Genomic DNA, 22,596 nt, shown 5'->3' with positions numbered 1-22,596 from the left:
TTAAGAAAGATTTTGAAGGGTTTAGGGCTAACCCTGAGAAGCCTATGTCAGTTGTGGAATCCATTGTGCCTACTTCAAAAATTAAGGAAATGTGTGCAAAGTGGGTTGAACTGCAAACCTTTATGGATGAAAATCACCCTAACACAGTTATTTCAAGCCGTGCTGGTGACTATTACAATGGCAATGTTGTGGCCCATTTTAGACAAATCGTAAAGGAACGGGAGGTACAGAGCTCTATGGACAGATTTGTTGTGCGACAGAGGTCCAGTGACTCTCAAGCTGGTCCTAGTGGCATTAAAAGAAGAAGGGAAGTAACCACAGAAAAGGACTTGCTACCTCAAGTCCTAATGGAGGGGATTCCCCTTCTAAACAATAAGTTCGACACTCTCCCCTCCTCCCATCCCATCAATCACCACCAGATCTTCATTAAAGGTAAGTGTCATGTATTCTGTTGTTAGTAGAGTACTACAAACTGTGCATGCCTTCTTCAGTTTTTCATGTGGTAATTTTTTTTTTTTTTTCATACTTTTGGGTGTCTTGCACAGATTAATTTGATTTCCATTATTTCTTATGGGGAAAATTGATTCGCTTTTCGATAATTTTGGTTTATGATGAGCTCTCAGGAACGGATTAATATCGCAAACCGGGGGTCCACTGTACAAAGATTCTTTCACCATTCACCAGTACAATACACTTGTCAGCTCTTTGCTAAAATTTCCCTTCTCTATGGCCAAGCTACTTCATAACCAGACACCTGAGATTACACCACCAATCAACAGATGCTGCCTTTCCAGGAAACCAGTTCTATGGCTCTGTTATGTGGATGCCAGAAGATCTCTGGCTAGTGTGTGGATACCAGCAGAGTTCTGTCTGAGATGTGGATACATTAATGTTTATAAATTGACTTTTCTAATGCATGAAATTGTTTTGTAACACTTAAATATATTTACAGTATAATACTTTGAGCCGTGGACTGCCAATGTATGTTCTGCTTGTATTTTCATAGGATTTGATCCCTCTCATGTCAACCCTTTTGCTGTACTTCACATAGAACTACATCATTGAGGCCAGGTGTCCCTCACATAGTGTTATGTCATGAGCTCGCCCAGATAAGTTGTAAGAGGTAAATTTTGGCTTAGATATGAGAGAATGGGTCTGTGTGGCGAGTATGCACAGTATAAAAAAAAAAAAATTCTGACCCATGCCATGCATGATAGGAAAGACAAAACTTTGACCATCTGTATCATTTAAAAGGTGACATTGAGGTGTTGTTTTTTTTTTTATATTTCTATGATTTTATTTGTTTCTTGGTATCATTTAGCAGAATAAAAGACATGCTGTACAACTGAAATAGAGATGACTTTTATTGGTTTCAGGATCAGAAGTAGCTGGAAATTGAGCTCCTCTTCAAGGGGGGCTCCTTGGCGTGGTGAAGAGACTCTTGGTCTGAGGAATCAGACCTGTCGGTCTCCTTCCTCAGACCGAACCTAATTACCCCCCAATCCCCCCTTCCCTATCCCATCCTCCCCTTTTTTCTTTCCTCCTCCTCCTCTCCACCCCTCCCTTTTGCCCTTCCTCTTTTTGGCCCTTGGGATTTTTCCCACAAGCACGCTAGTTCCTAGGTAGGGGAAAGGGTACCAGGGTCCATCCCATTCCATTGAGATTCTTGGCGGTGGTGTAGTTTGCCGTGGAATCTGGATCGCCTGGGGATGTCCTGATCCCTCTCCGGTATCCCGGAGGGTAGCTTTGGGTGTCTTTCGGGCGACGGGAAGCCACCTTTCGAATTCCGGGGGTGGTTGCCAAAGGAGATATGCTTTGTGGCGGATATCCGGCCGCCCTCGCTTTTGTCCACCGAGGTAGCTCGGCAGATGTGAGGTTGCTATCTCGGATTGCTGGTTTACTGGCATGAAGGGTAGGGTATGGCACGGGTTCCATGCTGCATCTGCACTACTTGCAGTATAGCAGGTATGCAGGGAGTGTAGCTGACATGCAGGGAGTGTAGCTGGCATGCAGGGAGTGTAGCAGGCATGCAGGGAGTGTAGCAGGCATGCAGGGAGTGTAGCAGGCATGCAGGGAGTGTAGCAGGCATGCAGGGAGTGTAGCAGACATGCAAGGAGTGTAGCAGGCATGCAGGGAGTGTAGCAGGCATGCAGGGAGTGTAGCAGGCATGCAGGGAGTGTTGCAGGCATGCAGGGAGTGTTGCAGGCATGCAGGGAGTGTTGCAGGCATGCAGGGAGTGTAGCTGACATGCAGGGAGTGTAGCAGGCATGCAGGGAGTGTAGCTGACATGCAGGGAGTGTAACAGGCATGCAGGGAGTATAGCTGACATGCAGGGAGTGTAGCAGGCATGCAGGGAGTGTAGCTGACATGCAGGGAGTGTAGCAGGCATGCAAGGAGTGGAGCTGACATGCAGGGAGTGTAGCAGGCATGCTGGGAGTGTAGGAGACATGCAGGGATTGTAGCTGACATGCAGGGAGTGTAGCTGACATGCAGGGAGTGTAGCTGACATGCAGGGAGTGTAGCAGGCATGCTGGGAGTGTACGAGACATGCAGGGATTGTAGCTGACATGCAGGGAGTGTAGCTGACATGCAGGGAGTGTAGCTGACATGCAGGGAGTGTAGCTGACATGCAGGGAGTGTAGCAGGCATGCTGGGAGTGTAGGAGACATGCAGGGATTGTAGCTGACATGCAGGGAGTGTAGCAGGCATGCAGAGAGTGTTGCAGGCATGCAGGGATTGTAGCTGACATGCAGGGAGTGTAGCAGGCATGCAGGGAGTGTAGCAGGCATGCAGGGAGTGTAGCAGGCATGCAGGGAGTGTAGCAGGCATGCAGGGAGTGTAGCAGGCATGCAGGGAGTGTAGCAGGCATGCAGGGAGTGTAGGTGACATGCAAGGAGTGTAGCAGGCATGCAGGGAGTGTAGCAGGCATGCAGGGAGTGTAGCTGACATGCAGGGAGTGTTGCAGGCATGCAGGGAGTGTAGCTGACATGCAGGGAGTGTAGCAGGCATGCAGGGAGTGTAGCTGACATGCAGGGAGTGTAACAGGCATGCAGGGAGTGTATCTGACATGCAGGGAGTGTAGCAGGCATGCAGGGAGTGTAGCTGACATGCAGGGAGTGTAGCAGGCATGCAAGGAGTGGAGCTGACATGCAGGGAGTGTAGCAGGCATGCTGGGAGTGTAGGAGACATGCAGGGATTGCAGCTGACATGCAGGGAGTGTAGCTGACATGCAGGGAGTGTAGCTGACATGCAGGGAGTGTAGCAGGCATGCAGGGAGTGTAGCTGACATGCAGGGAGTGTAGCAGGCATGCAAGGAGTGGAGCTGACATGCAGGGAGTGTAGCAGGCATGCTGGGAGTGTAGGAGACATGCAGGGATTGTAGCTGACATGCAGGGAGTGTAGCTGACATGCAGGGAGTGTAGCAGGCATGCTGGGAGTGTAGGAGACATGCAGGGATTGTAGCTGACATGCAGGGAGTGTAGCAGGCATACAGAGAGTGTAGCAGGCATGCAGGGAGTGTAGCAGGCATGCAGGGAGTGTAGCAGGCATGCAGGGAGAGTAGCTGACATGTAGGGAGTGTAGCAGGCATGCAGGGAGTGTAGCAGGCATGCAGGGAGTGTAGCAGGCATGCAGGGAGTGTAGCAGGCATGCAGGGAGTGTAGCTGGCATGCAGGGAGTGTAGCTGACATGCAGGGAGTGTAGCAGGCATGCAGGGAGTGTAGCTGACATGCAGGGAGTGTAGCAGGCATACAGGGAGTGTAGCAGGCATGCTGGGAGTGTAGCTGGCATGCTGGGAGTGTAGCTGACATGCAGGGAGTGTAGCTGACATGCAGGGAGTGTAGCTGGCATGCAGGGAGTGTAGCAGGCATGCAGGGAGTGTAGCAGGCATGCTGGGAGTGTAGCTGGCATGCTGGGAGTGTAGCTGACATGCAGGGAGTGTAGCTGGCATGCTGGGAGTGTAGCTGACATGCAGGGAGTGTAGCTGGCATGCAGGGAGTGTAGCTGGCATGCAGGGAGTGTAGCTATAAGTTTTTTCTTGAATTTTATTGTGTTTCTTTCCTTCTTTATCACAGGGTTGGCACTAAAAACTTTCTTTGGGCCCATGGTGGCTTATTTAGCAGTTACAAGCACTAAAAACAAATAATACAAAATATATTGCATGTATGAGTGGAATCAGTCCTCAGTGGCTTTGTAAACAATGGCACACTGGCTGTACAAGGAGTGATGGTGTGACCGGGCCCACTCAGGCTGCGTGGACACGTTCGGGACAAAAGCCCTTAACCGAGTTATTTGGTGTTAGCCGAGCCAATATTTTGATGCCAAAGCGAACCATTATCCGATTTTGGCACTGACCGATGAAGCCTTTCTCCAAGGGTCCACTGTACTACTGTATCTTGGAAAGGATGCCTACTGATTTGGAAATTTTCTTGGATATATGCTGGATGTGGGAATGAAATTTAAGATTACAGTCAAGGAGAAGACTTAGAAATTTTCCCTCAGTGTGTCTTGATATAGAGGAACCATTTATTGATATAGTAAGTTGGATATTTAAGGCTCTGTTGCCAAACAGCAGGAGGTATGTTTTGTCCATGTTGAGAGTGAGTTTGCTGGTCATCATCCAAGTATATATTTTTAGTAGACCGTTGTTTACAGTGTTTCTAAGTACAGCTGAGTTTGAATGAGAGTAGACATAAGTAGTGTCATCTGTGAATAGAATTGGTTTAAGGAGCTGGGATGCATTGGGGAGATCACTGATGTAGATGAGAAAGAGGAGTGGACCTAGGACACTACCCTGGGGCACTCCTACAGCTACAGGCTGAATAGTGGAGTTGACTCTATTTGCATAAACAGTGGTCCCCCGTTTTTTGTAAGCATCGAAAGTCATCATTTTCGAAAATCGTAACTTTTTTTTTGTCAAAACGTTGACTCGCGAATCGTCATTTGACTCGCAAATAGTCGTTCATCCCAGATGCGTACGCATGGCCCCGAGCAGCCTCACACTCCATTCCCAACCAGTGTGCCATTGTTTATCAGCGAGTGGCCATCACCTCACACGCTCATACATTTCATAATCCATTCATTTTAGTACAGTGGACCCTTGCATAACGAATGCATCGCATAATGTTAAATCCGCCTAATGAAGCATTCGAGTGTAAAAAGTTTGGCCTGCTTAACGATAAAAAAAACTCGCCCAATGTGATTCCTCCCAAACCTGTCCGTCCAGCCTGAGCGCCTCAGCTGCCTTGCTGTCATTGTTTACAAGCCAGGGTGGCCGGTTGCAAGCATACATTTGATACATTTTGTATTATTCCATTGTTTATAGTGCTTGTAACTGTTAAATAAGCCACCATGGGCCCAAAGAAAGCTTCTAGTGCCAACCTTGTGGTAAAAAGGGTGAGAAATACTATCGTACCGCAGTCAGGTGTTGCTGCACCACAGTCAGGTGTTGCTGCACCACAGTCAGCTGTTGCTGGACCAGTCAGCTGTTGCTGCACCACGATCAGCTGTTGCTGCACCACGATCAGCTGCTGCTGCACCACAGTCAGCTGCTACTGCACCATGGTGAACTGCTGCTGCACCACAGCCAGCTGTTGCTGAACCACAGTGAGCTGCTCCTGCACCACGGTCAGCTGCTGCTGCACCACAGTCAGCTGCTGCTCCACCATCAGCTGTTTCTGACCAACATGACTCATCCAGAACTTGTCCATCCAGCCCTGCCGTCTTTGTTTACAAGCCAGGGTGGCCAGTTGCATGCATACAATCGATACATTTTGTATTATTCCATTGTTTATAGTGCTTGTAACTGCTAAATAAGCCACCATAGGCCCAAAGAAAGCTTCTAGTGCCAACCTTGTGGTAAAAAGGGTGAGAAATACTATCGTACCACAGTCAGCTGCTGCTGCACCACCGTCAACTGTTGCTGCACCACAGTCAGCTGTTGCTGCACCACAGTCAGCTGTTGCTCCACCACTATCAGCTGTACTACTAGAAGATGTGGAGAGAGTGTTGTTGGTGTGGCTTAACCCTTTGACTGTTTCAGGGCCCTCTCTGAAACTGTCATTCTATGTCGCCAAATATTCGAAAAAAAAAAAATTATTTTTTCTTATGAAAATGTTAGGAATATTTTTACTAGTGTTTTAAGCCTAAAAAAAAATTTTTGCCATCAGTACTTACCGAGATATAGAGCCGCAAAGTTTGCAGAAATTGACGTGCGTACGGCAACAGCGGCGACTGCCGCCCACCCGGTATTCTTTTATTTACTCTAATTCAAAGGTTTCTTGCATTTTTCAATATTTTTCTTTTCCAGGTAACTTATGTGGCCTGTGAGACCAATGTAAGGTGCATTGTTCAAATATACACTCATTATTTACAACACAATAACAGAACAAACTTTATCACTATTAGTTTGTGTATACACTTTGTTTACACAAACAAACAATACAAAACAATGTTTATTACTATTGTTCCATAATATATATACATATGTACAGTCACTAACCACGTTCCTAGAACTGCTGCAGCTTGTGGAACTCTTTGAAACATGGGTATATGCAGAGGGGCACTTCACACTCCTCACACATAAAACGAGTGTCTCTGCGTGTTTGTGGGCGTTTTGTGGTATGCATACATACATAACACCTCTTCTGAGCATTTTTCTTGGCAGTAGTAGGAGGCAGTTGTATGGGGTAGTGATCACCAGGCCTCAAACGAGATGACGTCTGTGGGCGCTGGTCTATTGCAGGAGTTGCTCCTTTGTACTTCGCAATTATTTGTCTGATTACTGACAGGCAAAATTCACCATATTTTGGTGTTTTGTTGGTCTTCAACTTGTATATGTTATAAGCATTTAGCATAGAGATATCAACAAGATGGAAAAAAAGTTTGATATACCACTTATAACTCTTGCGTACACAGTCTGCAAACCCAATCTGCATGTCACATTTGTCCACTAAGCGCATATTGAGGTTGTAGTCCATGACAGCTGCAGGCTTTAGAATGGGTTCATTGGTCTCTCTGTTGTCCCTGCCACTGGGTACCATTTCGTTTGTGTGAACTGATGTCAACAATGTGACATCACGTTTGTCATGCCACCGAAATGCCATGATGTCATTGGCAGCAAAGGCTTGCACCTCACCTCTGCGAGTGCCAGCGTCGAACCTTGGCATATGTTTGCGATTACCACGCACTGTGCCACACACGTCTGTCAAGTTCACTCGCAAGAAATCACTGAGTAAGGGGCTTGTGTACCAGTTATCAGTAAATAACATATGCCCCTTACCAAGATATGGTTCCATCATTGTTCGAACCACATCACCAGAGATACCCAATAACTTCATGGTATCTCTCAAAGTATTACTGCCAGTGTACACAATAATATCTAAAACAAGACCACTTCTGCAATCACACAGTACAAATAGCTTTATACCAAAGCGTTTCCTCTTGCTTGGTATATATTGCTTGAATGAGAGTCTTCCTTTGAATAAAATCAAGGACTCATCAATAACAAGCTTCCTGAAGGGATAAAAATACATGCAGCACTTTTGTTTCAGGTACATAAACACATTTCTTATCTTATATAACCTGTCGCTTCTGTCAGGCCTGGTTTTGTCTGAAAAGTGTAACATACGCAACAGTATCAGGAAACGATTGACACCTATAATGTCACTAAAACCTGGAGTTGAAATCAGGCGATCTGTTGTCCAGTATGTGGTGACAGTGTGCTTATACACATGTGGCATAAGCATTATTGTGGCAAAAAACAGGTACATCTCTGCCACAGTTGTCTCCTTCCACTTGTGTAGCCGTGATTTTGGTGAGAGAATTGTATTTGCCATGGTGTATTCACAGTATGTGTTGGTTTCCCTGACAATGATGTCCATCAGGGGTTCATCGAAGAATAACTCAAAGCAGTCCAGTTCACTGGCATTGTTCCCAAGTGGACAAGATGGCTTTATTCCACTTTGTGTTTCATCAAAGTCATGGGGACTGGGAACAAACTCGTCACCGTCCTGCCAATCCCAGATGCGGTCTGCTGGTGGGGTCTGGATATTGTACCGTGGTTGTGGCTGTGGTTGTGGCTGTGCAGGTTGTGGTGGTGCAGGTTGTGGCAGTGTGGGGTAGGGTGAGGCTGGTTGTTCTGCTGAGTCAGCCGCGTGGCTAGTAGCGTGGCCCGGTGATGGTGCCACATGGGCCGTGCCACCCTCACTATCACCACCACTGCCTCCTCCCTCACTGTCACCATTCATACCCATCGTTACAATATCGTCATCTTCACTATCAGGTCGTGGTGTTGGGCCACGGGATGTGCTCCCAGAGTTTCTCCTTCCCCTTGGAACAACATATGAAACACTACCAGACCGCATGCTACGTCGTACATACTGGCGCTTCACTGGGGAATATTCACTCTCACTGTCACTAGAACTGCTTTCAATGACTTTGAAATCACTATCACTATCACTATCACTGCTATCATCAGGGTGTTGTACACGACCAAATAGTTTCCTCTTTCGTCCTGGTACAGGCGAACGTGAACGTGAACAAGCCGGCACAGCACCAGAGGTCGAAGGTTGTGGGTCATCTGGGTTTTCGTCACTATTTATGTTATCCTGGGCACTTTTTTCGGTAACACTCACTTGAAAACCCTTGAATTCACTGTCACTGACACTTTCATCGCTGTTAGAGCTATCACTTGGGAACAAAAGACCTCCAATCTGCCGAGGAGTGAGGAACTTCTTACCGAGAGGCATGGTGAAAATGGACTGACAACATGGCGTTCCCACAATGCACCGCTAGGTCCCAGATTTTTTTCACAGGGTGCACACCGACCACTGAGACCCATTCTCTCCCGTGTAGGCCTATCAGGCCTTTGGCGCTCGATTTGAAGCCGCTAGAATTTGTGCGTATAAATACGTCAGAAACATTGGCTCGTAAGACGTATTTATACGTCGGAAACAGTCAAAGGGTTAACGTGAAACAATTACCGAGAAACGATTAACCTCAGAGGGTTAGCCACCCAGGATAACCCAAGAAAGCCAGTGCATCATCGAGGACTGTCTAACTTATTTCCATTGGGGTCCTTAATCTTGTCCCCCAGGATGCGACCCACAACAGTTGACTAACACCCAGGTGAACAGGAAAAAATGCCTGGAACTAGTGCTCATATTGGTGAATTTAAGGACAGCAATGGTTGGTTTGAGAGATTTAAGAATTGTAGTGGCATACACAGTGTGATAAGGCATTGTGAAGCTGAAAAATTTATCCCCCAACAAGTGTTCAGCTGTGACAAAACAGGCCTTTTCTGGAAGAAAATACCAAACAGGACCTACATCACTCAGGAGGAAAAGGTACTCCCAGGACACATGCCTGTGAAAGACAGGCTAACTCTCATGTTTTGTTGTAATGCTAGTGCGGATTGCAAAGTGAAGCTTTTACTCATATATCACTCTGAAAATCCAAGAGTGTTCAAGAAAAACAGTGTCTCATCACTCATCAATACTCTTCAATAAAGGTAATTGTCATTTAAACATTTATATAGTTATTGTGCATGTCTTATTGTTTTCTTTGTAGGGAAATATATATTTCATGAAAAAAAATTTTTTTTTTTAATACTTTTGGCTGTCTGGAACGGATTAATTGGATTTCCATTATTTCTTATGGGGAAAATTAACTCGGCTAACGATGAGCTCTCAGGAACGGATTAATATCGTTAGGTGAGGGTCCACTGTACTTGCAACTGCTAAAGAAGCATCCATGGCTCCAAAAAAAGCTCCTAGTGCCATGCCTTTGGTAAAGGTATGAAATACTATAGAATTCAAGAAAAACATAACTGAATAATATGAAAGTGGCGTACATGTGGCAGAGCTGGGCCAGGTTGTATAACAAACCCCATACAACCATCGCTTCCATCGTGGGCAAGAAAAAGGAAATCAAGGAAGCTGCTGTTGCAAATGGGGTAAATATGCTCACAAAAATGAGATCGCAAGTACTCGAAGATGTTGAGAAGTTATTGTTGGTGTGGATCACCGAGAAACAATTAGCAGGAGATAGTCTTATGCAGTCAATTATTTGTGAAAAGGCAAGGCAGTTGCATGATCTTATAAAGAAATTGCCTGCATCGAGTACTAATATTCGTGATTTTAAGGCCAGCAAAGGCTGGTTTGAGAGATTTAAAAAACGTAGTGGCATACACGCTGTGATAAGGCATGGTGAGGCTGCCAGTTCTAACAAAAATGCAGCTAAAAAATTCGTTAGTGAAATCAAGGACTATGTAGAGGCTGAAGGATTCATTCCCCAACAAGTGTTCAATTGTGATGAAACAAGCCTCTTTTGGAAGAAAATGCCAAAGAGGACCTACATTACTCAGGAGGAAAAGGTACTCCCAGGACACAAGCCTATGAAAGACAGGCTAACTCTCATGTTATGTAGTAATGCTAGTGGGGATTGCAAAGTGAAGCTTTTACTAGTGTATCACTCTGAAAATCCCAGAGTGTTCAAGAAAAACAATGTCGTGAAAAGTAAATTGTGTGTTTTGGAAAGCTAATAATAAGGCATGGATCACAAGGGACATTTTCCTCGAGTGGTTCAATGAAGTGTTTGGCCCCAGTGTGAAGAAATACCTCCTGGAAAATAAACTGGAACTCGAGTGCCTCCTGCTAATGGACAATGCACCTGCTCATCCTCCAAACTTGGATGACCTAATTGTGGAGGAGTTTGGTTTCATCACAGTGAAGTTTTAGCCCCCTAATACCACTCCTCTCCTCCAGCCCATGGACCAGCAGATCATTTCAAACTTTAAAAAACTCTACACCAAAGCAATGTTTCAAAGGTGCTTTAATGTGACCTCAGACACTCAACTGACCCTATGAGAGTTTTGGAAAGATCACTTCAGTATTCTCCATTGCATAATCCTTATAGGTAAGGCTTGGGAGGGAGTGACTTCCAGGACTTTGAACTCTGCTTGGAGAAATTTGTGGCCAGATTGTATCCAGAAGAGGGATTTTCAAGAGTTTGGGGCTGACCCTGATGACCCTATGCCAGTTGTGGAATTTATTGTGGCATTGAGGAGTTCCATGGGGTTGGATGTGAGTGGCAAGGATGCAGAAAAGTTGGTGGAGGACCACAACAAAGAGCTAACCACTGAAGAGCTGCAAGAGCTTCAGCTGGAACAGCAAAAGACTGCAGCTCAGCATGTTGCTTCAGAGGAGGAGGGAGAGAGATGGACAAAGGTGCCTTCAGAAATTAAGGAGATTTGTATGATGTGGAGCAGGATGGAGAAACATCACCCTGACAAAACTGTTGCAAGCTGTGTCTGCAACATGTACAATGAGTCTTGTCCCATTTTAGGGAAATTTTAAAGAGATGCCAGAAACAGAGCTCTCTGGACAAGTATTTAGTGCCACAGGTGTACAGTGACTCTCAAGCTGGTCCTAGTGGCATTAAAAAACAAAGAAGGGAAGTAACCCCGGAAGCGGACTTGGTACCTGAAGTCTTGATGGAAGGGGATTCTTCTTCCAAATAGTAATTAATCCAACCTCTCCCCTATCCAGTCTTCCATACACTAAGAAGAATCGCCAATAAAGGTAAGTGTTATGCTGTTAATGTTTCATTCTTCATGTCTCATTGTTTTCTATGTATGTACATCCATATTTCATGTAAAAAAATTATTTTGTTTTAATACTTCTGGGTGTCTGGAACAGATTAATTGTATTTATGCGGAAAATGGTTTCGTAAATCATCAATTTTGATAATAGTCACACTCTCTGGAACGGATTAATTATGAAAAACCAGGGACCACTGTACATACTGGTGTCTGTCGTTAGGATAAGATTTTAGGTAATCAAGGGAATGTCCTATGATGCCATAATGATATAGTTTTAGGTGCAGGAGATTGTGGTCGACTATATCAAATGCTTTTCGTAGGTCAATGAAGAGCCCCAGAAGATATTCATTTTTAACAAAAGCTGTATAGTATATTAGTTCAAGCATTTGTATAATTGCATCATTCATACTTTTTTTTTTATTTAAACCCAAACTGGCAGGGATTAAGTATGTTGTTTGATATAAGGTAGGAGTCTTTGCAAATAGTACATTGAGATTTTGTATTTACAATAGTGAGTTGCAATGTAAAGAGAGCCTCTATTATGTCTAAGCATTATGGGCCAACTTAACATTATTGGCTTACAGACTACTTAACACTAAGGATTATATCTTAGTTGTACAGTAGGATAGTAATTATTTCATAGTTGTACAGTAGATTATTAATTATAAGTGAATCTAATTTGTATAAGACAAAAGATATATTCAAATATTCAAAAATGCTTTTTGTGAAAACAATGATTCAATTCTATTCCTGTCAATAATGGATAAAAGGTTCAAAGTGATTGTTGAAGTTATGATGTGGGAGTACGTAAGTATGTGTGTACTGGGTATTTATCATTTATTCTAGGGTGATTAAGTGGCTTTTGAGAAGAGTCTTAAATTGATTTTCAGACCGGGTTACTTTAATATATTCTGGTAATGAATTCCATATTTTGGGGCCCTTTATGTGCATAGTTTTTACACAGTGTGATATGGACACGAGGTACATCAAAAAGAGATCTGTGTCTTGTGTTATGGTCATGTGTCCTGTTAAGGTTGGTGAGGAGAAGTTTGAGTGGAGGGTTTATATTTGCGTGTATTGTTCTGTGTATGTAGTAGGCACATGAATAAGTATAGATGTTCTTAATGGTGAGCAGATTCAGACTTTTAAAAATTGGTGGAGTATGCTGGCAGGAGTGGGAATTTGTTATCATTCTTACTGCTGCCTTTTGCTGGGTTATTAGAGGTTTTAGGTGATTGGATGTTGTTGATCCCCATGCACAAATTCCATATGTAAGATAAGGGTATATGAGTGAATGGTACAGTGCCAAGAGAGCTGATTGTGGAACATAGTACCTTATCTTTGATAGTATGCCTACAGTCTTGGAGATTTTCTTGGTGATTTGTTTTGTGTGTCTGGAACTTAAGGCTACTGTCAAGGTGGATACCTAGGAATTTTCCCTCTGTAAATCTTGTGACTGATGATCCGTTTAGCATTGTTAATTGGATCATTTGCAGCTTTGTTTCCAAACTGAATGAAATAGGTTTTATCAGTATTCAGGGTAAGTTTATTAGTCATCATCCAGGCAGATATTTTCTGTAATTCAGCACTGACTGTGTTTGCTAGTATGACTCTGTTTAGGTGGGAAAAGACATATGTAGTGTCATCTGCAAATAATATGGGTTTGAGTAGCTGTGATGCACTCGGTAGATCACTGATGTAGATGAGAAAGAGGGGTGGTCCAAGGACACTTCTTTGTGAGACTCCTACTGTGATTGGTTGGGTGGAAGAGTTTGCATCATTTGCATACACATATTGAGCTCTGTTACTAAGGTATAATTTTAGGTAGTTGAGGGAGTGGCCTCTGATACCACAGTGCAAAAATTTTGAAGTACAGCAGTTCATGGTCGACTGTATCGAAAGCTTTACGTAAATCAATGAAAATGCCCAGCGGGACTTTTCTTTTCGAGTGCGGTATATATTAGTTCTAGCATGTGTATGATAGCATCATTTGTGCTTTTATTCCTGAATCCAAACTGACAAGGGTTTAATATGTTGTGCGAGACGAGGTAGGAACAGATCCATCTATGAATTAATTTTTCAAAGATTTTAGAGAGCAGTGGTAAGTTAGATATTGGTCTATAGTTATTCAAGTCAGCTTGGTCACCTCCTTTGTGGATCGGAGTGACCCTTGCTATTTTGAGGATTGTTGGGACGGTAGGTGATTCAATGGATTTGTTAAAGAGTGTTGAAATAATTGGTGACAATACTTGAGAAGCTTTTTTGTACATAAAAGCAGACAAGTTGTTTATGTCTCCTGCCTTGTTTTTAAGGGTGTTTATGATGAATGTAACTTCTATTGGGTTGGTTGGAGCTAGGAATAGCGTATTTGGGTAGGTACCTATGAGGTAGTCTGATGGACAGGTGTTTGCGCTTGGTATTTTGTTCACTAGATTTTTTCCTATGGTGGAGAAGACAACATTGAGTCTGTTTGCCGTTACAGTTGGTGTGAGTAGGAGTTCATCTGATTTTGTTAGTTTGATTGTTTTGTTTTTGGATATCTTTTTAGTTCCAAGAATTTCAGATAGTTTTCCAGTTTTTTTTCATATCACCTTTGATGTTATGTAATCTATTTTCATAGTACAATTTTTTAGATCTTCTTATCAGGCTGGTAAGTGCTGACGAGTAACGTTTAGACTGTTCTCTAGTATTTGACCCATTCTAAACTGTTTTTCATATTTGTGCTTTGTGTTAATGGATTTGAGGATGCTTGGTGTTAGCCAGGGATTATTCAGTCTCTTTGCTGTGATCTGTTTAGTTCTTTGGGGGCAATGTTTGTTATAGAGGCTTTGGGCTTTTTTTAGAAAATTATTTATACATTCATTCATATCTGTATATGTTTTGAGCTCATTTTGCCAATCAATGTTATTCATAGCTGCTATAAAGTTGTTAACTGCTGTCTCGTTATGTAGTCTGAAGGTTACTTTAGTAATGTCTTGTGGAAGTTTGCCCAGATTAGTTATCAGAAAGGTTGGGTAGTGGTCTGTAGTGTTGTCTGTGATTATGTCATTTGTGTATTATTTTTTCAAATAGGCTTCTTCAAGGGGGGCTCCTTGATGAGGCAAAGAGGCTTTTGGTTTAAGGAATTAAACCCTTTGGTCTCCTTCCTCTGACCAAACCTAAGTACCCCCAGTCCTCCCTTCCTATTCCCATCCCCCCCATCCCCCTTTCCTCCCCCTCCCAACCCTCCCCTCCCCATCCCATGGTTTCTAGGTAGGGGGAAGTGTGCTGGGGTTATCCCACTCCATGGAATCCTCGGGGGTGGTGTAGTTTGCCACAGAATCTGAATTGTCTGGAGGTGCCCTGCTCCCTTCCCGGATCTCCAAGAAGAGGGCCGAGCATCCTGCAGATGATGGATGTTTCTCCAGAGGCTGCCTGTCAGTTCTGGAAGGTGACAGCCAAAGGAGATATGCTATGTGGCGGGTTTCCGATCGCCCTTTCTTTTATCCACCAAGGTGGCTCGGTAGATGTGAAGTTGCCATCCTGGAGCACTGGTTTACTAGCATGAAGGGTAAGGTATGGCACAGGTTTCTCACTGCATCTGCACTGCTCATGGGCTCAAAGCCCTCTGGGATGGAGGGAAGAACTTACAGCCCTTCCATGCCTTCTAGTGACTGTCCCTCTGCTGTCCCTCTTTTTTTTCTTTCCTGTTTTTCTTTAAAATAATAAGAAGCACCACTATCATGGAGTCTTCATTCTGTGATAACCTTCCTCCCAGGCCTCTTTTTGTTCCCACATCCTGTTCTGACCCAGCTTCGCTATTGGACCATTCTCTAGACTCTTCTCATACCCCTGTACCTTCTGCTGGTGCCGCTTCTTCACCTGCTCCAGGTGCTGAGGCGCCACCCATTTCTGTCAATGTCTCTGTGTCTTGCATGCCTTTAACAATATGTTTGGCTTCCCCGAATATAGTGCGACAGTTTTTGGATCACCCACCTCCCTCAGGTCGGACCGCCTGCAGTACTACTACTAAATGTTCCAGACCACCTACTGATAACAGTTCTTTGATGTGTACCTAAAAACGACCTATGCGACACCCACTCCTTTTGCGCACCATGTTTACAAAGATGCAGTGGACTAAATTCTTTTCACTATAACTGACATCTCGAACTGATTATCTTTCTAACCATAGTACAGTGGACCCCCGGTTTACGATCAGCTCCCAATGCGACCAGTTATGTAAGTGTATTTATGTAAGTGCGGTTGTATGTGTATGTTTGGGGGTCTGAAATGGACTAATCTAATTCACAATATTCCTTATGGGAACAAATTCGGTCAGTACTGGCACCTGAACATACTTCTGGAATGAAATAATATTGTAAACCGGGGGTCCACTGTATTGGTAAAGCGGTACGCACCTCATTACAGTACAGAATTCAGACCAAGCTCATGATCTTTCCCATATTATTTCCATAGATAACATTCCAATCACAGTTCATAATAATAATAATAATAATAATAATAATAATAGTTTATCAAGACATGATACATAATTGTACAAGGTATAATAGTAGTTGGGTGTACATGTCAAAAGCCCCTTGTATGCAGAGCATTATGAGCAAGCTTAAAATTAACTTAAGATTAATGGGACAGTTATAGTAAACAATTTACAATATCAAGTACAACTGAGTATTTTTAACAATGAAATTTGAACATTTCAATTTTGAAGCATTATAGTTTTACAATTTTGTAACATTACAATGAATAATATAACAAAATGATCAACTTACTATATGTAGTCATACAATTTATTAATCAGATCTAATCAAATCAAATCAATGATCTGTAGTGCAGTAATAGTTCATATGGTCATTAGATGAGTTACAGTGCATTCAAGAGAATGGAATATTCTACTAGGTAACGCTATAACAACATAGTTTAGTAAGGTTTCTCTAATTCTACAACTGAGTTATACATTTATGAAATACAGTGGAACCTTGACTTATGAGTTTAATCCATTCCAGGAGCTAGCTCATAACTCAATTTACTCGTATATCAAATTAATTTTCCTCATTTAAATTAACTGAAAAGCCATTAATTCGTTCCTGCACTCTGGAGAGATGAGAAAAAATACTTGAATATGACACTATTAACTGAACGGCTTATTTATCTATGACAATTCATCTAATATGACATAATAAACAATATAATTACCACAGAAACATGATATGTACTCTAGAATGAATAAAATAGTCCATAATATGGTGGCAAAGGAAGTGGCAGCGGCAGAAGTGTCAGCCATTTCTGTCCCAATTTGACTCTAGTATCTTCCCATGTTCTTACTGTAAGAGAAAACAGAATATTTTTGAGGCTAACTGCAGTAGATCACTAGGACTCATTGTTAGAAAAAAGAAATTTGGCCAAATGACTGTAAAAAAATGCAAACAAGCACAAGAGAACTGCCCCCACAGGGATGTAAACATGTTTACTGCTTACCAGCTGTGCCAACTAATAGAAGCAATCTGAATTATTACATACGTATTATGCACTATTATTATTATTAATTGTTATTATTATTATTATTATTATATTAATTTAGGGAACTGAAGCTCTATCATTATAATAAATTATTATTATTATTATTATTACTGTTATTATTAATTTAGGGAACTGAAGCTCTATTGTTATAATAATAATACAATAGACCGCCATTGAAGAATTGCTGCACAATTTTATTGTAGACGTTGTATAATTAATTTAACACGGTTCAGTTTCTGGGAAGGAAAAAAAAATTCTCTTGCTCAAGTGGCCGCCTTGTTGTGTAGCAGCCGGGGAGCCATCCCCTACCACTCCCAGACACCACCCCACCATCCCCTACTACTCCCCGACACCACCCCCCACCATCCCCTACCACTCCCAGACACCACCCCCCACCATCCCAGCATTCCTAATTCATACGTGTCCAGTCTTTCTCTGCTACAAGACAGCTGTGTTTGTCAAATGTGTTATGATATTTTAATTACTATATCTTTCCTCCGTAAGCCATGCATGTCATATGAGGCGACTAAAATGCCGGGAGCGATGGGCTAGTAACCCCTTCTCCTGTAGACATTTACTAAAAAAGAGAAGAAAAACTTTATAAAACTGGGATGCTTGAATGTGCGTGGATGTAGTGCGGATGACAAGAAACAGATGATTGCTGATGTTATGAATGAAAAGTTGGATGTCCTGGCCCTAAGCGAAACAAAGCTGAAGGGGGTAGGGGAGTTTCGGTGGGGGGAAATAAATGGGATTAAATCTGGAGTATCTGAGAGAGTTAGAACTAAGGAAGTGGTAGCAGTAATGTTGAAGGATCAGTTATCGAAGGAGAAAAGAGAATATGAATGTGTAAATTCAAGGATTATGTGGATTAAAGTAAAGGTTGGATGCGAAAAGTGGGTCATAATAAGCATGTATGCACCTGGAGAAGAGAGGAATGTAGAGGAGAGAGATTTTGGGAGATGTTAAGTGAATGTATAAGAACCTTTGAACCAAGTGAGAGAGTAATTGTGGTAGAGGACCTGAATGCTAAAGTAGGAGAAACTTTTAGAGAGGGTGTGGTAGGTAAGTTTGGGGTGCCAGGTGTAAATGATAATGGGAGCCCTTTGATTGAACTTTGTATAGAAAGGGGTTTAGTTATAGGTAATACATATTTTAAGAAAAAGAGGATAAATAAGTATACAAGATATGACGTAGGGCGAAATGACAGTAGTTTGTTGGATTATGTATTGGCAGATAAAAGACTGTTGAGAAGACTTCAGGATGTACATGTTTATAGAGGGGCCACAGATATATCAGATCACTTTTTAGTTGTAGCTACACTGAGAGTAAAAGGTAGATGGGATACAAGGAGAATAGAAGCATCAGGGAAGAGAGAGGTGAAGGTTTATAAACTAAAAGAGGAGGCAGTTAGGGTAAGATATAAACAGCTATTGGAGGATAGATGGGCTAATGAGAGCATAGGCAATGGGGTCGAAGAGGTATGGGGTAGGTTTAAAAATGTAGTGTTAGAGTGTTCAGCAGAAGTTTGTGGTTACATGAAAGTGGGTGCGGGAGGGAAGGGGAGCGATTGGTGGAATGATGATGTAAAGAGAGTAGTAAGGGAGAAAAGGTTTGCATATGAGAAGCTTTTACAAAGTAGAAGTGATGCAAGGAGGGAAGAGTATATGGAGAAAAAGAGAGAGGTTAAGAGAGTGGTGAAGCAATGTAAAAAGAGAGCAAATGAATGAGAGTGGGTGAGATGTTATCAACAAATTTTGTTGAAATTAAGAAAGTTTTGGAGTGAGATTAACAAGTTAAGGAAGCCTAGAGAACAAATGGATTTGTCAGTTAAAAATAGGAGAGGAGAGTTATTAAATGGAGAGTTAGAGGTATTGGGAAGATGGAGGGAATATTTTGAGGAATTATTAAATGCTGATGAAGATAGGGAAGCTGTGATTTCGTGTATAGGGCAAGGAGGAATAACATCTTGTAGGAGTGAGGAAGAGCCAGTTGTGAGTGTGGGGGAAGTTCGTGAGGCAGTAGGTAAAATGAAAGGGGGTAAGGCAGCCGGGATTGATGGGATAAAGATAGAAATGTTAAAAGCAGGTGGGGATATAGTTTTGGAGTGGTTGGTGCAATTATTTAATAAATGTATGGAAGAGGGTAAGGTACCTAGGGATTGGCAGAGAGCATGCATAGTTCCTTTGTATAAAGGCAAAGGGGACAAAAGAGAGTGCAAAAATTATAGGGGGATAAGTCTGTTGAGTATACCTGGTAAAGTGTATGGTAGAATTATTATTGAAAGAATTAAGAGTAAGATGGAGAATAGGATAGCAGATGAACAAGGAGGCTTTAGGAAAGGTAGGGGGTGTGGACCAGGTGTTTACAGTGAAACATATAAGTGAACAGTATTTAGATAAGGCTAAAGAGGTTTTTGTGGCATTTATGGATTTGAAAAAGGCGTATGACAGGGTGGATAGGGGGGCAATGTGGCAGATGCTGCAGGTAGGTTACTGAAAGCAGTGAAGTTTTTTTACGAGGATAGTGAAGCTCAAGTTAGAGTATGTAGGAAAGAGGGAGATTATTTCCCAGTAAAAGTAGGCCTTAGACAAGGATGTGTGATGTCACCGTGGTTGTTTAATATATTTATAGATGGGGTTGTAAGAGAAGTAAATGCGAGGGTCTTGGCAAGAGGCGTGGAGTTAAAAGATAAAAAATCACACATAAAGTGGGAGTTGTCACAGTTGCTCTTTGCTGATGACACTGTGCTCTTGGGAGATTTTGAAGAGAAGTTGCAGAGGTTGGTGGATGAATTTGGTAGGGTATGCAAAAGAAGAAAAGTGAATACAGGAAAGAGTAAGGTTATGAGGATAAAAAGATTAGGTGATGAAAGATTGGATATCAGATTGGAGGGAGAGAGTATGGAGGAGGCGAATGTATTCAGATATTTGGGAGTGGATGTGTCAGCAAATGGGTCTATGAAAGATGAGGTGAATCATAGAATTGATGAGGGGAAAAGGGTGAGCTGTGCACTTAGGAGTCTGTGGAGACAAAGAACTTTGTCCTTGGAGGCAAAGAGGGGAATGTATGAGAGTATAGTTTTACCAATGCTCTTATATGGGTGTGAAGCATGGGTGATGAATGTTGCAGCGAGGAGAAGGCTGGAGGTAGTGGAGATGTCATGTCTGAGGGCAATGTGTGGTGTGAATATAATGCAGAGAATTCGTAGTTTGGAAGTTAGGAGGAGGTGCGGGATTACCAAAACTGTTGTCCAGAGGGCTGAGGAAGGGTTGTTGAGGTGGTTCGGACATGTAGAGAGAATGGAGCGAAACAGAATGACTTTAAGAGTGTATCAGTCTGTAGTGGAAGGAAGGCGGGGTAGGGGTCGGTCTAGGAAAGGTTGGAGGGAGGGGGTAAAGGAGGTTTTGTGTGCGAGGGGCTTGGACTTCCAGCGGGCATGCGTGATAGGAGTGAATGGAGACAAATGGTTTTTAATACTTGACATGCTGTTGGAGTGTGAGCAAAGTAACATTTATGAAGGGGTTCAGGGAAACCGGCAGGCCGGACTTGAGTCATGGAGATGGGAAGTTCAGTGCCTGCACTCTGAAGGAGGGGTGTTAATGTTGCAGTTTAAAAACTGTAGTGTAAAGCACCCTTCTGGCAAGACAGTGATGGAGTGAATGATGGTGAAAGTTTTTCTTTTTCGGGCCACGCTGCCTTGGTGGGAATCGGCCTGTGTGTTAATAAAAAAAAAAATCTTGAATCTGCCAAGCAATCATGACACCCAGTAGCCATAATCTGCTACAAGGCAGCTATGTTTGTCAAATGTGTTATGATATTTTAATTACTATATCTTGAATTTGTCAAGCAATCATGACACCCAGTAGCCATAATAGTGTTGCTGAAAGTGGCACAAAGAGGTATAAGCACTTAAGTCTTAGAATTAACAAAGATATTAAACAAGAGATAACCTGTACCCGTAACTGAAGTGTTACTTTGTACACAGAAAAAGAGGTTAACATGGAGTTTGTGTGACTGACTGAATGACTTACTGAGTGACCTGACTGACTTACTGAATGACTTGACTGACTTATTGAATGACTTGACTGACTTACTGAATGACTAGACTGACTTACTGAATGACTAGACTGACTTACTGAATGACTAGACTGACTTACTGAATGACTAGACTGACTTACTGAATGACTAGACTGACTTACTGAATGACTAGACTGACTTACTGAATGACTTGACTGACTTACTGAATGACTTGACTGACTTACTGAATGACTTGACTGACTTACTGAATGACTTGACTGACTTACTGAATGACTTGACTGACTTACTGAATGACTTGACTGACTTACTGAATGACTTGAATGACTTATTGAGTGACTTGACTGACTTATTGAATGACTTGACTGACTTATTGAGTGACTTGACTGACTTACTGAGTGACTTGAATGACTTACTGAATGACTAGACTGACTTATTGAATGACTTGACTAACTTATTGAGTGACTTGACTGACTTACTGAGTGACTTGAATGACTTATTGAGTGACTTGACTGACTTATTGAATGACTTGACTGACTTATTGAGTGACTTGACTGACTGGTGGTTCTGGTGGCCTGGTGGTTAACGCTCTCGCTTCACACCGTGAGGGCCTGGGTTCGATTCCCAGCCAGAGTAGAAACATTGGACGTGTTTCTTTCCACCTGTTGTCTATGTTCCCCATCAGTAAAATGGGTACCTGGGTGTTAGTCGACTGGTGTGGGTCGCATCCTGGGACACTGACCTAAGGAGGCCTGGTCACAGACCGGGCCGCGGGGGCGTTGACCCCCGGAACTCTCTCTCTAGGTCTAGGTAAACTTACTGAGTGACTTGAATGACTTACTGAATGACTAGACTGACTTATTGAATGACTTGACTAACTTATTGAGTGACTTGACTGACTTACTGAGTGACCTGACTGTAATAATATTACAGGAAGGCCCCACTTATACGGCGGGTTAGGTTCCAGGCTACCGCCGTAAAGCGGAAATCGCCGTAAAGTGGAACACCCTTTTTTTCCACTTATAAATGCATACAAACACTAGATAACAAGTTTACACTAACATATATTAAGTTAGCAATAGAACCAGGCATCAAAAAACAATAAAAAGGTACAATACACACATAGTGCACTCATTACTTACCTTAAAATATTTATAGTCTTAATCTAGGGTGAGACAAGTAGTATTTATTGTAAGAAATCAAGTGTGGTATGTATTGTAATAGCCTCACCAGGCCACCCCACCCACACATACTATTCTATGATATTTAAGCATCCCAGAGCGATAAAATGTATATACAGTTCACTCATTACTTACCTTAAAATATTTGTAGTCTTAATGTAGGGTCAGGAGTAAGTAAATGAGATAAAACGAATAAATGAGAGAGAGAAAGAATGAATACATGAGAGGGGGCAGGCGCAGTTATGTAAACAAACCAGGCGA

General features: G+C 42.6%; 1 protein-coding gene across 11 annotated transcripts in view; it reads right to left on the bottom strand.

Moving 5' to 3' along the window:
• Positions 1–22,596, bottom strand: part of LOC128688548 (EEF1A lysine methyltransferase 2) — a 332,797-nt gene that overhangs the window by 169,326 nt on the left and 140,875 nt on the right. The window contains exon 5 of one of the 11 annotated variants that reach the window (XM_053776397.2): positions 16,793–16,920. The exons of the other annotated variants lie outside the window; for them this stretch is intronic. Coding sequence (XP_053632372.1) covers positions 16,814–16,920 — 107 coding nt within the window. The 3' untranslated portion in view covers positions 16,793–16,813. The remainder of the gene's footprint in view (positions 1–16,792; positions 16,921–22,596) is intronic. 11 annotated transcript variants of the gene reach the window in all.

This window comes from Cherax quadricarinatus, chromosome 13 (assembly GCF_038502225.1).
Source record: "Cherax quadricarinatus isolate ZL_2023a chromosome 13, ASM3850222v1, whole genome shotgun sequence".
Lineage (NCBI taxonomy): Eukaryota > Metazoa > Arthropoda > Malacostraca > Decapoda > Parastacidae > Cherax > Cherax quadricarinatus.
Note: the sequence above shows the minus strand (reverse complement) of the source record. Positions and strands in the feature narration are given on the sequence as shown.